At 38.9% G+C, this 14,784-nt stretch overlaps 1 protein-coding gene across 1 annotated transcript; it reads right to left on the bottom strand.

The window, feature by feature from the left end:
• Nucleotides 1–1,262: 1,262 nt before the first annotated feature.
• Nucleotides 1,263–3,252, bottom strand: LOC134654822 (alpha-(1,3)-fucosyltransferase C-like). Its single transcript, XM_063510292.1, has 2 exons — nt 2,288–3,252; nt 1,263–1,575 (listed from the first exon to the last, which is right to left on the bottom strand). Exons 1-2 carry the CDS (start codon nt 3,250–3,252, stop codon nt 1,278–1,280), a joined length of 1,263 nt encoding a protein of 420 aa, XP_063366362.1. The 3' UTR covers nt 1,263–1,277.
• Between the last annotated feature and the right edge of the window lie 11,532 nt (nt 3,253–14,784).

Here is a 14,784-nt window from a genome sequence, read left to right as displayed (position 1 = left end):
GAGGCAGATGCAAGACCGTAGTTTATTTTGGTCCGAAAGTGTGATTCAGAATGACTACAACAACGGTCTGGATAATATCATTTCATTGTATACTAAAATATGTTTACTACAAAATTACAGTATTCTGGGGATTTAGAGTGGATCAAATACAGCTGCTCTACTACCAGTATTTTGTTATGTTAAATTGTCCCTTTGATGTCCTCTCAATGTTGACGAAAAATGTCACAAAATAATGACTTGGTCAAATGGTGAAGTAGGCCAGTCATTATAAAAGATGTCCCTTCTGGACCACAAAATAGTTCCTTCCGAACTGGGGCGGGGATTCTGACCTGCAACTGGATGATGATCACGGGTGTCGCGGAGGCGGAGCGACATCTATACCCCAAAAACAAAATGTTTGTAATTGTGACATTTATTAGAATTCAATCTGACATTGACCAACTGACTTACATTCAACAGACTTTACTTACTTTGACATACTTTACTGACAAATTAACTATGACTTACATTCAACAGACTTTACTTACTTTGACATATTTTACTGACAATTAACAATGACATTTTACAGACTTACTTAATTACGACATTTTACTATTGACATATTGATTACTTCTGATTACAGACATAGTCTAAGTCAAACATTACTATGACTTGCAATGATCTTTCTTATATCTCGGACATGTTTTACTTTGATATAGTTCACGGGTTAATAATTATTTGACATTATTAGGATTCATAACTCTTTCCTTATATGCGAAAAGGATTTCGGTTACTATTAGCGGTTACGACGAAGGGTACTACATAAACACTAGACGATCATTTGGCCAATTTACTGATCCAATTCAAGATATTAACTTATTTAATTAGCTTTTTAGGTTATTTACATTACTTTTATATTTATTAATAAAGGTATTTACGGATTGCGGTATTTTAAAGGTTTTTTAGAATTTTAGATTTTCTTATTGGAATTTTTAGTATTTTAGGCTAGTCTAGGTCTAGCTAGGTAGGGTAAAGTAGGGTTAGTTGAGGAGAGAGGTGGGAGAGTGTTACAATAAATAGGTACCTGATTGGAGTTTTTTTTGTGTCGTTAAAAAAAAACAAATATGACGTTATCAATGAAAAGGGACCTTATTGTCGATGGCGGTTATTACGCTATTATTATCGATGCTCCGATATGAATACAATGCCGCTCGACGCTGTGCGGTGTAAGCGCCATCGATGAGCGCCAAAGAGGTCCTTTTTCATAGATAATGCCCCAAATATTTTTGTACATTTATTTACAATTGATCATAATCCGCTTCAAGGAACGGATCATTCATAGCAGCACACCTCTTATTATAATTAGGGTTCCACCACTTCCTCATGTCTCCCAGCGATTGAGGCTCATAGTGTTCATTGAGTTTAGAACACAGATCGCAGAGGTAGTTCTTCGGGCGAGGCGTGTAGTAATAGTGGTTCTTCCAGTCGAAGAAGAAAGAGTAGGTGTCGGGGTAAGTCATGAGGTAGTTCATGATGCCGACCAGTTCTTTCATTGTGTGGGCCTTTGCGTCGATGTAGGAGCCGGGAGGAAGGAAGCTGGAAAATAATGGTTAAATGGGTCACTTTGTTTATAAACGACTAACGCCAAACGAAAAGACAAAATGTATCGGGATAAATGATGTTACGAAAAATCACGTGACTATTTAAATACATTATTTAAGTTTCCATTGTTTGTTTTGTTTGATATTGTTTCTTATCAATGATTGCCATCTTGACTAGGCCCCCAGGGCAGTACGATCCTTGGAAGGAGATAAATGCTGGAAGCTAAATTAACCCTTTGATATTGCTTGTAAGTAGGTATGTACCTTTTGCTTTAACTTATCTATGTTATATGAAAATAAATCGATATACATCATTAATCACAATTTATCTAATTTACTACAAAAATACTAAACGAAACTCATAAAAACTTAACGAAAGGATTTACATTAAATGTACTGATCAGGGGTTAAAAGTTTAAGATAGTAGGTACTTTGTCTGAAAATTGTAGCCGTACGAAAGTGTAGTTTCCTCATTCAGTAACTTTAATTCCAATCAGTAGAACCAATGGTCTTCCCAATGAGATGAGAGTTTGTAAAACAGTTTACACCCATAATAAAAGGTAATGTATTGTGAACCTTATTATTACTACAGTAAGGTTCAAACTCTAAAAAGAGGCACTAAAGAATTAAGACTTTTTGAAAACACACTCAAATGACCGCTACTTAAAAACTTTCGTAAATTTTAACGAGCTAAGTTCAAAATGTACCTCGAGTAATTAGCTCGTCCAACAACTATGGGGATAGAGATGTGGTTTAATGTATTAATGATTTTATCAGTCACCCAATCTTCACAGTTGATCTCTTCTGTTACTAAACTGAAAAAATAGTTCTTTTCTATCATCTTGTAACATTTGAATTTTCCTTTCTCAGAACAGCTTTGATGCCCACACGCACCGTACACGTCTAAGGTGTAGTTATAATTGGCTAATTCAGCTTGGAATTGGTTTACAAACTTCTCATGTAGCACTTTCGATGAGCATTCCGTTAGTAACCAGGCAACTGATTTTGTCTTCCGCTTTATCAAATCTTTGTTTCTAGAATCATGCTTTAACTTATCAAGCCATGTTATATTTATCTTAGGGCCAATAATTTCTCTTTTCAAATTATGGATGTTGAAAAATGGATGCGGGATATCCGAGTTGAGTTTATAGGACCACGTCCAGTTGAAGAAGTGGTCAAGATTGGGATTGCAGATAGAGTATTTTGTAGATGCCTCTAAAGCATGGAACACGTAAACTTGGTGAGGGGAACGTTGGAAAACTGGATGAGGCTTGAGCATGTAAGTTTTTAAAACTTCTCTTATGTCGACAATTACAGCGTCATAGTTGCGAACATCGCCTCTCAGCAAAGTCTTGTTGTACGAAATATAACAGTTGTATATCGGGCACTGCTGTCTCACAAAATCTTTCTGTCCCTCGTTGTGTTCGAAGTACGAATGGTCCTCAGTCGTCGTCCAAATTAATATATGCTTCAGGTCTGATGCAAATCTATGCTTCTGAGGATGGTATTTATTGCTACTTGCATAGTGTAGCAGGAAGTTTGGCACAAAAGTGGATGCCAACACGCAGCATAATAAAGTTATAGCGATAACATATTTAATCCAAGTTTTCTTTTTCTTTACTGTTTCGTTTTCGTTACTGAAACTAAAGTCTTTCACTTTATAAGAGTACATTTTATCTATTTCTAAACACTAGCTAGACTTCACCGCAAGTTAGCTTAAACTAACACTGAACTGGGAGAGGATGGTTTAGCTCTAAAGTAGCAAGTAATGTTGATAGTGAAAGATGTTTGTGAATACTTTTAAGTGAAAGAATGGCTGTTTGGTTTCAATTGTTGTAGACGCGGAGAGAAAAAATAAGCAAATATTTAGTCACTTACTAACTTTGTTGAAGAATATTTGAAAACTGGCGGCATGCCAAAGGGGAAGTCTAAAGGTGACAGTCCATTTCCAACCGCAGCTGCACTACTGTTCATTTTACTATGGAAATTGACAGTAACAGCGACGCGTTCAGTACCAGTAGTGCAGCTGCGGTCAGAAATGGAATGTTACCCTAAAGGTGACAGTCCATTTCCAACCGCAGCTGCACTACTGTTAATTTTACTATGGAAATTGACAGTATCAGCGACGCGTTCAGTACCAGTAGTGCAGCTGCGGTCAGAAATGGAATGTTACCTTAAGGATCACTCACGTTAGACCGGGCCGTGTCCGAGCCGGAGTTTCCGGAGCTTCGTTTTCTATGGAAAGCATCACGTGATCATATATGTATGGTTTGTTGGTTAGGTACACCTCTATTTTTCAAGCAAAATTCATTTATCTTTCTAGAAATCCTAGTCGCCTTATTTATTACGGAGACAATACTTAAATAAATAAATTAATACTATTGATAATTATAAACCTTACTTAGCGTAAGGCCTGAGTGGACGCTCGAGTTGGGCGTGCAGCGGGGCGGGGCGTGCGGCGTGCATGTTAAACAAACGTGGACGGCCTTAGTGCACGCTGCTCAAATCACTTGTGAGCCCGACGCCACGCTGCACGCCCCGCCGAACGCTCCGCTTCGAGCGTCCACTCAGGCAGACTTACTCACTAAACACAAGCTGAAACATAACATACATGAAAAAACCATTTACACTGTAATTTATGCGTCCAATTTTCCAAAATGAAGTCGCAAAGTTAACCGACTGCCTCAAAAATGAGGGAAAAAACTTCGCGAAACCTTTTAATTTATAGCGAAAAAATATCTCGCCGAACGCACGTTATTGTAACGTATGGTTCTGCTAAATAAGAACAAAACGACTTAAATGTTGGGATATTTTGATGTATTTAAGTCAGTCTAGAAGTGAGACGGGTGCGTGATATTAATTTCGTCGCGAATGTGAGGTAATAATATGATTTACTTTTCTTTGTTTTTTACGCGCGGATTAAATTGAGGAGGGACTCCGAAGTTGCAGGTACATGTATTTTAAGTTATATTTTTCTTGAATAAATCCCTCAAATTCTATACTTATTTTATGGATCAATAGGCCAATCCGAACGTATACTTGACATCAAAACAATATCTAAATGATGTCAATTAGTTATCATTCTCACGTTCATTTAACTCGGACTTGTCCGTAAAACGGTACTTGGCCTCTCATGCTAGAACAGTCTGGGTCCGGGCCGAGGTTCCCGACACTTCGTTCTTTATAATGGGTAATCTGTGATCACATGATGCTATCTCTAGAATACTGAGCTAGCCTCGGCCCGGACCCGGACCGTTTAAGCGCGAGTCATCCTTTACCTCTACTTTATCTACCACATCTTTTATGTAGCGAAATATCTATATTATAATATCTGCAGCGTGCTGTCGTTTATCCGGCAGCAGAAAATCTTTTAGGCAGTATTTAAAATTATGCTTTAATTTTGACGTATGTATGTAATACATCAGAAGTATGTACTCGTATGTATATCAATACCTACCGTAATTTATTCAGTAATTCTCGTTAATACAGTCCTTAAAAAATAACTTAGAAATATCTAAATTACTTAATACATTACAAATAAACTACTTAATCAAAAAGACCTCCGCTAGTTGTACCGGATGCAAAGGTGCCCATCATGCTGGCTGCGTTGCCACGTTGGATAGCGATGTATTGTATGTATTGCATATATGTCAGTCTATTACTGCTCTACAAAACTGGAGCAACATTTTAATGAATTGAAAGCGAGACCATTACTTGTGTAAGCGTGCATCGTATTAAACGCGAGACGCTTATTTTCCGTTGTTTCGCCTCAAATTGTCGACACTTGAGTACAGATTAGCTTCGTTACCCCGCGCTGGAGCGTACCTGGCTTTAGGGAGGGGAACGCTATCGATAAATTCTTATAATAGCAGGGTTAATTCGCGTATGACTCGTAGTATAATTATATTCACATGTTTGAATAATTCCCAAAAAAAAACTCATTTGTTTTTTACCTTTTTTTTTACTTTATTCATATATATGGTAGGTACAAAACATGATATAAAAACAATACCTAAATAAAAACAACTTAAAATTACAAATACAATATTTTACTTATGTTGCTAAACATTAGAGGCCAGATATAAGAGGTACTTATATTACATAAAATATCCACAGTTTTGATACTTAACTACATTCGGAACATATTTTGGAGACGTAACACAAGTCACAACCAGAAATTAGGATCAGAATCCGTAACTAAGTAATAATATTTGAAATTTAGTTTTTCTGCTTGATTGTGTAAGAATAAATATTAAGACACCTGTTAACCCATTCAGCGCTGGACATGGAGTCGTTTTGTATCTACGCAGTTTTTTCGCTACGTACCAGGAAACCGGGTTATTTGCTACTACAGCGCAGCGCTACGACCGTAGCTTAACGATGAATGCATCACATAAAAGTGTAATATTGTGATTCATAATTATCATCCCCGCTGTAGTTGAAGCACAGAATAAATAATAGTACTAGGTACAGAAGATTCACTCTCTAACAAAACGCGTCTATTACGAGAGATATGACCGCTAGGTGGCGCAAGCGCGAGCAGGCGTCCGTTCCGTAGCGGCGCGCGGCAACTACTATGGCTAGACACCAAAATTGGTGTGGGCCGCATCTTGCTGGTACTTGTAGCGAGGCGACGAAATCAAGGAGTGAGCCACGCCTGGTTGAAGTAACTATCGATATCACAACCATCGACACATTCCCATCCCTCCGTATGTTTCCAAGTGGTCGCGGAGCTCGCGGAATAATGATTTCTTTGAGTCCGTTTGAAGTGCTGCCATTACGACGATACGTTTGTGCACCTAATAGCGATGCCAGTAATTGTACCTTTGTACCAGCCTGCGGGGGATTCACAAAGCTTTGCTTTGTTTTAAATACAAGATTAGTGTATTGTTTTTCTATCAAGTACGTACCAATAACAGATCTAGTCTCTTCTCTTCTTCCTCGCGTTGTCCCGGCATTTTGCCACGGCTCATGGGAGCCTGGGGTCCGCTTCACAACTAATCCCAAGAATTGACGTAGGCTCTAGTTTTTACGAAAGCGACTGCCATCTGACCTTCCAACCCAGGGGGGAAACTAGGCCTTATTGGGATTAGTCCGGTTTTCTCACGATGTTTTCCTTCACCGAAAAGCAACTGGACAGTTAAGTTCCGAAAAACTCATTGGTACGAGCCTGGGTTTGAACCCGCGACCTCCGGATTGAAAGTCGCACGCTCTTACCGCTAGGCCACCAGCGCTTCTTAAAGATCTAGTAAAGTGAGTACCTATTTAATTTTAATCTACTGTAAACCACACCGCAGTAATAACTTGTCTCCGACCATTTCAGTTAAGTAGGAGAGCTATTTCTTACACTTCGTATTTTTTACCAGGTTTTTGAAGACTTGCGAAGAAGATGCAAGAAATTTTAACGTTGTAATTTTATTGCCAGAAAATAAACTCTTCATTGTGAAGCGAAAGTCGGCCTAATATTACTATACAACAACGTTCAAATTAAAAGTAGGGAAACTTTGTATGTGGGCCCTACGAGGATAGAGGTCCTGCCATGATAATCACATAAGTGGAGTCCAGACGAGACAATTTTTCGCCAATCTGATGAAATTGTCCGATCGAATCAGGCCGTGCGGACGCAAACGCCAATTTGATTCCCCGATCAAATCAGCAGGTGTGGACACAAAAATGACAATTTTCGAAGTTAGTATCTATGGAATGCAAATTGGTGATTAAATTTGTGTACGTGTGCACGCTAGATGAAATTGGCGCCAATTATTTTCTGATCAAATCGGTCGATTTGCCCAGCTTTTCTGGACTCCACTATATTAACACGTGTTACTGTGTTTATGGCTTGCATGTTGCACGCCGACGCATTATGAGTTATTATGAGCATGATCATGTTGAGCTGTCAGTACATGCAAACGGTTTTATTCAATTTTGTGAAGGCGAAGTACTAAGTAAAAAATAAACATGCGGTAGTAATAACTAGATAATAGATAATAATATTTATGTATTTCAAAAAATATTTTGTTTCAATGTTGTCATGTAATGAAGTCGGGAATTAAAGTACCGTGAGAGAAGTAAGTATCCTCCGTGAGCTGGGTCGTCGCCTTGACCCCCGCTCCGGGTTTTTGCTAATGCAAAGGCTGTCCATCGCCATACAACGCGGCAACGCAGCGAGCGTGATGGGCACCTTTGCGTCGGGGACAGCCCGGGACGGGTTTTAGTAAGTAGTTATTTTTTATATTTTTAGTTTGTATTTATATTTAAGTTTATACAATAAATTTCTCTTTACCTATTAAAATATGTATTTATATCGATATATTATTAATAGGGGAGAAATTATAAAAATCGTTACAATTAATAAGACTAAACACATGAAAACAAAAAAAAAATTAGTATAAACGTCATTTTTTCATAGGAACATGACATTTTGCAGAGTTAGCTCAAGTTGGATATTTTGGACGGAATTGCTAATATAAAAAAGAACGATTATTATGTTAAGTATATTATTGGATTAATATCCCCATTCCCACTCTAATTTACGCGTAACCAAATACGAAAAACCAAACGCATATAAAATAGAGCGAATAAAAGTCAGTCGTGAAGTTGGCGAGTGCATTGGATGTCTAACACAAAGCGACCAATCAAATAGAGAGCCCAAGGAAAGGATCACTTGTTCAATTCAATTTCGTTTGTGCAACCGCACCCGCGGTTTAGATATAGAGGTTATGTGAAGTAGAAGGTTAAAGCTAGTTTATTGCGGATTCAACACGCATAACAAACGTAACTTTTATTTATTTATTTTTGAAGTGCAAACTTCTTTAGCGGCGCTGTGCACTTTTTGTGATGGGTTTTTTGTTTTGGGTTTGGGAAAAAATGTTAAACTCGTAACAGGTGTCACGTGACCGTAAGACGCAAGACGGACACGTGACCTGATCGAAAAACTGTTACTTACGTGTCATTGAGTTTTTCTTTATTGATTTAAATGCCATCTAGTGAGTTTCGCTCTAACTGGTATTAATATAACTCGAGTACTAACAGTGATGTGCTTAGGTGGTTCAAGTAATGCGACGAAATAACGCTAGATGGCGTTAACCTCAATTATACATAGTGATGCAAACATTTTGCAAAAGTGATTGAGTTTTCACTTCTGCCGGCACTCCCTGAGTGCAACCCGTTGTTTTTTTTTATTAATGTAATGTTGGAAAATGTTTTTTTGTATTGACTATGAACTACTTGTGCTGTGCGAGAACATGGTAATAAGTATAGAATGGGTTTTTGGTTAGGTATCCCTTACGACACGGGAGGGGCGTAGCACATACTACTCAATAATACACTTCTAGGGTCAATAACATTTTATTTCTAGTTCATTTAAAACGAAAATTGCTCACAGCTAGTTCACTTCAGGAGTTAATACTATTTACAATCAATGAAACACAGAAATTATTTATAAAGTTTTAAAATCTAAAAATAAGTGAAACTAATCTAAGTTAAGTTCATGAGCTTGTGTTGTTCTATTACAGAGTTCCTTTGGCCTCATCATTAATTTAATCTTTATCATCAGATCAGCATATTTAGTATGTCAAACTTCTTCATAATCGGAAACCGGGGGGTAGATTCCAATTTACAAATTGAAGTTGATTTGATCTCATTTTTACTCGCTCGTACTGGTATACAGGTACGAGTAAGACGCGTTGCTAGTGATAGCATAACCAACAAATAATTATTTTCTTTAGACTGAGCGGCTTGAAGGCAATTAGGGCGCAGACGAATTGTCTCAACGTAAACCCATTTATGTGGCCGGCGAAACTGCGACCGCCGCTGTTTGCGTAACATCGCGATTTCAACGCATAAGCGGAGCGGAAATGCTAACCTTGCACCACATTCAGTGCCAGCGCGTGCTACGCGCTACGAGCGTAGCCGATAACATGGGCAAATGCGCATGTAGCGAAAAGCGACTACGGACAGTTATGTGCACCCGCCTGGCGGGTTGCTGGCAGTTAATGCAACACATTGAGTGCCAGCGCTTGCTACGCGCTACGAGCGTAGCCGATAACATGGGCAAATGCGTAGGTATGTAGCGAAAAGCGACTACGGACTGAGCGCCCGCCTTGCGGGGTTACTGGCAGTCAATGCGTCAATAATTTAAGAGCCAACAGGAGCTGAGATTTAAGTATTTTAGGTAATATACCCGTCTCGCTAACGGAAGCGGCTCCTAAAATTAGTGCGATAAGGACAAGGCGAAAAATCCTGCGTAAAAATCTCAAAAATCGAGGTTTCGTACTCGACTGTTTCCTCCTCCAAAACTGAACCAATCGTAACCAAATTTTGAAATCGAAATGATTATGACATTATCTGTGTCGGACCGTTTTGCTTTTTTGGCTAATTGATATAAGTTTTGAATAGCGCGCCTCTCATTGCGGCATAATCAATTAGGCCATTTTGGCCATTTTTGAAGGGCTCTACCGCCTTAAAAAATAAAAATATCAAAAAAAGCAAAACGGTCCGACACAGATATTGACAATATTAATCTGTGTTGAAAAAATCATTGCTCTAGCTTCAAAACTCACGGAGGAAACAGTCGAGTACGTTTGTATGGAGAAATGACCACTCCTGTTGGCTCTTAAGTAGGTAAAGAATGTAGAACTTACCGACGTTGGCCAAAGAACAGGTGGGGTGGAGGTGAATACATAATATGCAAAGACAATATTACTTAGTACATAAATAAGACGGTGTCACGCGTTGCTCGTGTCTATGTCACCTCCCTAAGTGCGCTCACAGTGTAAATCACAGTAAACATTCGCTCGCGCGTGATTTAACACCTAGTTAGCGGCCTGGCTTTGTACTGCTTATTATTTTACTGTGATTACTTTGAACGTGCTAAATTAAATTCTCATAAAAATAAATGCTGTAACTTTGTCATGGACTTATAACGGTCGGTCGGGTTAAATATTTTTTACGAGTAGGAACTTATGAGTTAAGGTTATGCGACTTTCCGGTCGACGAAAAAAACGAACTCTAAAGCCTAGTTTTCGTACTTTATCCTTATCGCATGTTAAAAACGTCGACTTCTCAAAATTTGTATGATGAATATGATTTGTATGATAGCGAGATGTCCATTTTCCTGCATCCACATGTATATTCGTTTTCGCCATTTGCTGTGTCATTGAGTTGCGCATATTTTATGTAAAAGCGGCATTACCTGAAGTTATACTCACGATCTGCAAGCCTTATTAGAGACTAGCGCTTGAAATCCGCATCATTATAATCGTAAGGTATTAATATGATTATTTATGAGTTTTACGATGTTTAAACGCTGTTAAAATGTTAAATTTATATCTTGTCCTCTATCAAAACTAAAATTCTAAACGACTCTATAGATTCTTTAGCCAACTGTACCTCATTAAACAGCGCAAAGTGGAACACATCTTCTACGTGCTAATTTATGAACTTTCTTCTTCGAGGGCCATTTAGGGTTACATTATAATTTAAATACCATTTAACACATGCTCCGTGTGTTTTACGACTATAGGCGGCGCGGAACTTTGTTATTTATTAGTTGTAAGCAATTTAGTTTAACTAGTTTAAAGTGTAGTTTGGTTAATTTTTAAGTAGCTAAAACACAAAACGCGTGACTAAAATATTAGTCTGATACATTATGAGACCGTAAAGGGGCCCACTGATTAACAGTCCGCCGGACGGTATCGGCCTGTCAGTTGTTCGGAATTTGGCTGGTGGCCTAGCGGTAAGAGCGTGCGACTTGCAATCCGGACGTCGCGGGTTCAAACCCTGGCTCGTACCAATGAGTTTTTCGGAACGTTTGTAGGAATTTCAAAAATTTGTACAAGATATAATATAATTTGATATTTACCAGTCGCTTTTCGGTGAAGGAAAACATAGTGAGGAAACCGGATGAATTCCAATAACGCCTAGTTTCCTCAGGGTTGGAAGGTCAGATTGCAGTCGCTTTCGTAAAAACTAGTGCCTGCCTACGCCAATTACTGGGATCCTAATAACTAAGTCCTATTTAGTTTCCCCTTTGGGTTTGGAGGTCAGAGGGCAGTGCCTACGCTAATTTAGATTAGTTTCCAAGCAGACCCTAGGCTCCCATGAGCCGTGGCAAAATGTCGGGACAACGTGAGGAAGATGATGATGATATTATGAGACCGTTACTTCGATTGTATGACGGCGCCTAGGTTCTCTGTGACTCTTAATCGTCTTTTTAGGGTTCCGTACCCAAAGGGTAAAAACGGGACCCTATTACTAAGACTCCGCTGTCCGCCCGTCCGTCCGTCCGTCCGTCTGTCATCAGGCTGAATCTCACGAACCGTGATAGTATGATGTATTTCTGTTGCCGCTATAACAACAAATACTAAAAACTGAATAAAATAAAGATTTAAGTGGGGCTCCCATACAACAAACGTGATTTTTGACCGAAGTTAAGCAACGTCGGGCGGGGTCAGTACTTGGATGGGTGACCGTTTTTTTGCTTGTTTTTAAATTATTACGTATGTTACGATTCATAAGTGCTTGTTGCTAGGCCTACATGAATAAAGTATATTTTGACTATTGACTATTGACTATTATTTCTTGCCTACAGAATATCGTAACGCTAACTTTGTACACCGTACATTACTCGCTAACAAGGTTGTTCGAACAATGAGTGCTGCATTATGCTGTCAATGGAGGGTAACTTAGTTGCGACCGGGCCCGAGCGTCAGCAGAACAAGCGGTAATTTCACTAAATAAAATTACAATTTCAAGCTCATCTTCCTGGCGTTGTTCCAGCTTTTGGCCCTAGGGTTTGCACGACGAATCCGAAATGTATGGGAAGATCCGCGAATCCGGATCCAGATCCGGATAATTTCATACATTTCGGATCCGGATTGCAAACCCTAGCCACGGCTCATGGAAGCCTGTGGTCTGCTTGGCAACTAATCTGAATTAGCGTAGGCACTGCTATCTGACCTCCCGACCCAGAGGAGAAACTAGATAGGTCTTATAGTTATTAAGATTAGTCCGGTGTCCTCACGATGTTTTGCCTTCACGGAAAAGCGACTGAAAAATAAGTTCCGAAAAACTCCAAAATATTGGGATATAATTATATTATTTTATTTATATAATAACCAATGAATATAACTTAATTCTATGTGTTTTGTAACAATGTTTTTGAATATCCAAACTTATGATGTAAACGTATGGGTTATGTGACTAAAAAAAAATGAAAAAGTCAATAGCACTAGTTAAACTTTTCTAACGTTAAACAGCCATGTAAAATACCACTTTAGACCAACTGTATTAAAATAGTTATTTACGATACAAATGCGGAAAGTAGGAGATTCGCAACGAGTGGTGATAAAGTAAAACACTACCGAAGGGAGAGTTTGAAATTAATACGAGTTGGGACGTTTTACAGTACCTACAGTAGGTACTTTAAAATTTCGAAATAGTGCAGGAAAGTAGCATCATAATATGTACCTACTGTAATAGTTACGATACAAGTGCGGAAAAGAGGAAATTCGAAACGAGTGGCGGTAAATTAAAACACGACCGAAGGGAGTGTTTTAAATCGACACGAGTTGCGAATTACCTATTCGCACGTGTATCGTACAACGTTTTACATAATTATGGCCCTTTAAACTTTTGACATACACACGAAAAGTGCTATTTTACGCACTAGTGCGGGAAAATAGGGCCATATGTACTGTAAAAATATTTTTTTAAATGTATCACGTTTGCTGACGCTACATTGTGCTAAAACACCCATCAGGGGCATCCAGGCAAAACAAAGTTAGTGCCAAATATTTTGCTAAAAGTATTTTTAAATGAATTATTACGGAGTTTTACGGCACTTTTATAATTAATACACATAGGAGCAAACATGTTACATATTAGTCAAATAAATTTGTCGAAAATATTGTTTTATAGTTCTCTGCTCATGAATATTGTTTAAAGTGTAATTTTGATAGCTTATTATGACAGACAGACGGACGGACGGACAGAAGGACATGGCGAAAATGAAGCTCATCTGTGTTTGTAGTTTCGAGTGAGATGCGCTGCGCATTGTATCAAATCAATATCAAATAGGTTTCGAGAGCCACTCTAGAGGCCGATTCACGTTTAACGATTTGTTGTGTTTTAAAACTGGTTTTGACACGACCTTGTATCTCATGCACGACTTTCACTTCAATTCAAATGCACCAATCAGCGTGAGCGATCTTCAGGATCGTATTAAAATGATATCAAACCCATAACAATTTTGTTAAATCTGAATCGGGCTTCTTCTTCTATATCGTGACGGTGTCCATATGATGTATAGCATCAGGCACTTTCAAACGCTAATGCACTTCCCGTGCACGCCGCCATGTTTAAAAACATGTTAAAGTGTTACACAACTTCAGCAGGAAGACAACCGACAGCGGAACCGGAAGTTCAGCCGCAGACAACATGGCCGCCGGCCACTTCCGCCGGCTCAGTTTCCGGTTTTAGCTTTCCAGTGGATGTAATAAGTTTTAAAAATGTCGCAGCCGAGGCGTATGTAAATTTTGTGCAATGATGTCTTTCTGATAGGGGTTATGCATACAGTATTTTTTATGTTGGTTGGTATTTTTAAGGGTTAGTAAAGGTAACATGATTTATTTCCGCTTTAATAGAAAATGGGCTTAAGAATGTTTGCTTCACTACATAGTATAAAACAAAGTCGCTTCCCGCTGTCTCTATGCCCGTTTGCCCGTATGCTTAGATCTTTAAAACTACGCAACGGATTTTGATGCGGTTTTTTTTAAATAGATACCTAGAGTGATTCAAGAAGGGGCAGGTCGCTAGTTAGGTATAAACGTGTCGTTTGTTTATTAAAATTATGTATCATTCAGAAATAAAAGCAAAGGCTTGATTGCGCGCATCTCTAGCGCCATTTTCACTTCATTTTGCATTCACGAATCGGCCTGAGAAGGCGATTCAAGTAATGATATTTTCGTCGGGCTCCAAAACAGCACTCGTCGGCTTACGAGATCTCTACGACGTAGCACTTTGACGATAGCGTCTAGTGCTACGAGATGGCGTAGAAAGGAGAGTTAGTTATATCCAAAGACATATTTTCAAATTGATGAGTGTGGGCCCGATTCGGGTTTAGAAATAGACATCTATTCGCAAAAAGACCTGTCCGCCCTCGGAGTACCCAACTGGCGCGAAGTGGCGCAGGATAGGGCAGAGT

Source organism: Cydia amplana, chromosome 15 (assembly GCF_948474715.1).
Source record: "Cydia amplana chromosome 15, ilCydAmpl1.1, whole genome shotgun sequence".
Taxonomy (NCBI): Eukaryota; Metazoa; Arthropoda; class Insecta; order Lepidoptera; family Tortricidae; genus Cydia; species Cydia amplana.
Note: the sequence above shows the minus strand (reverse complement) of the source record. Positions and strands in the feature narration are given on the sequence as shown.

What these genes read in the sequence shown, in the direction of transcription:
- LOC134654822 (XM_063510292.1), bottom strand. Translation starts at nt 3,252, where the DNA reads ATGTACTCTTATAAAGTGAAAGACTTTAGTTTCAGTAACGAAAACGAA. An exon ending in GGACGAGCTAATTACTCGAG is followed by an intron (nt 1,576 to 2,287) that starts GTACATTTTGAA and finishes ATTATTTTCCAG; the next exon opens with CTTCCTTCCTCCCGGCTCCT.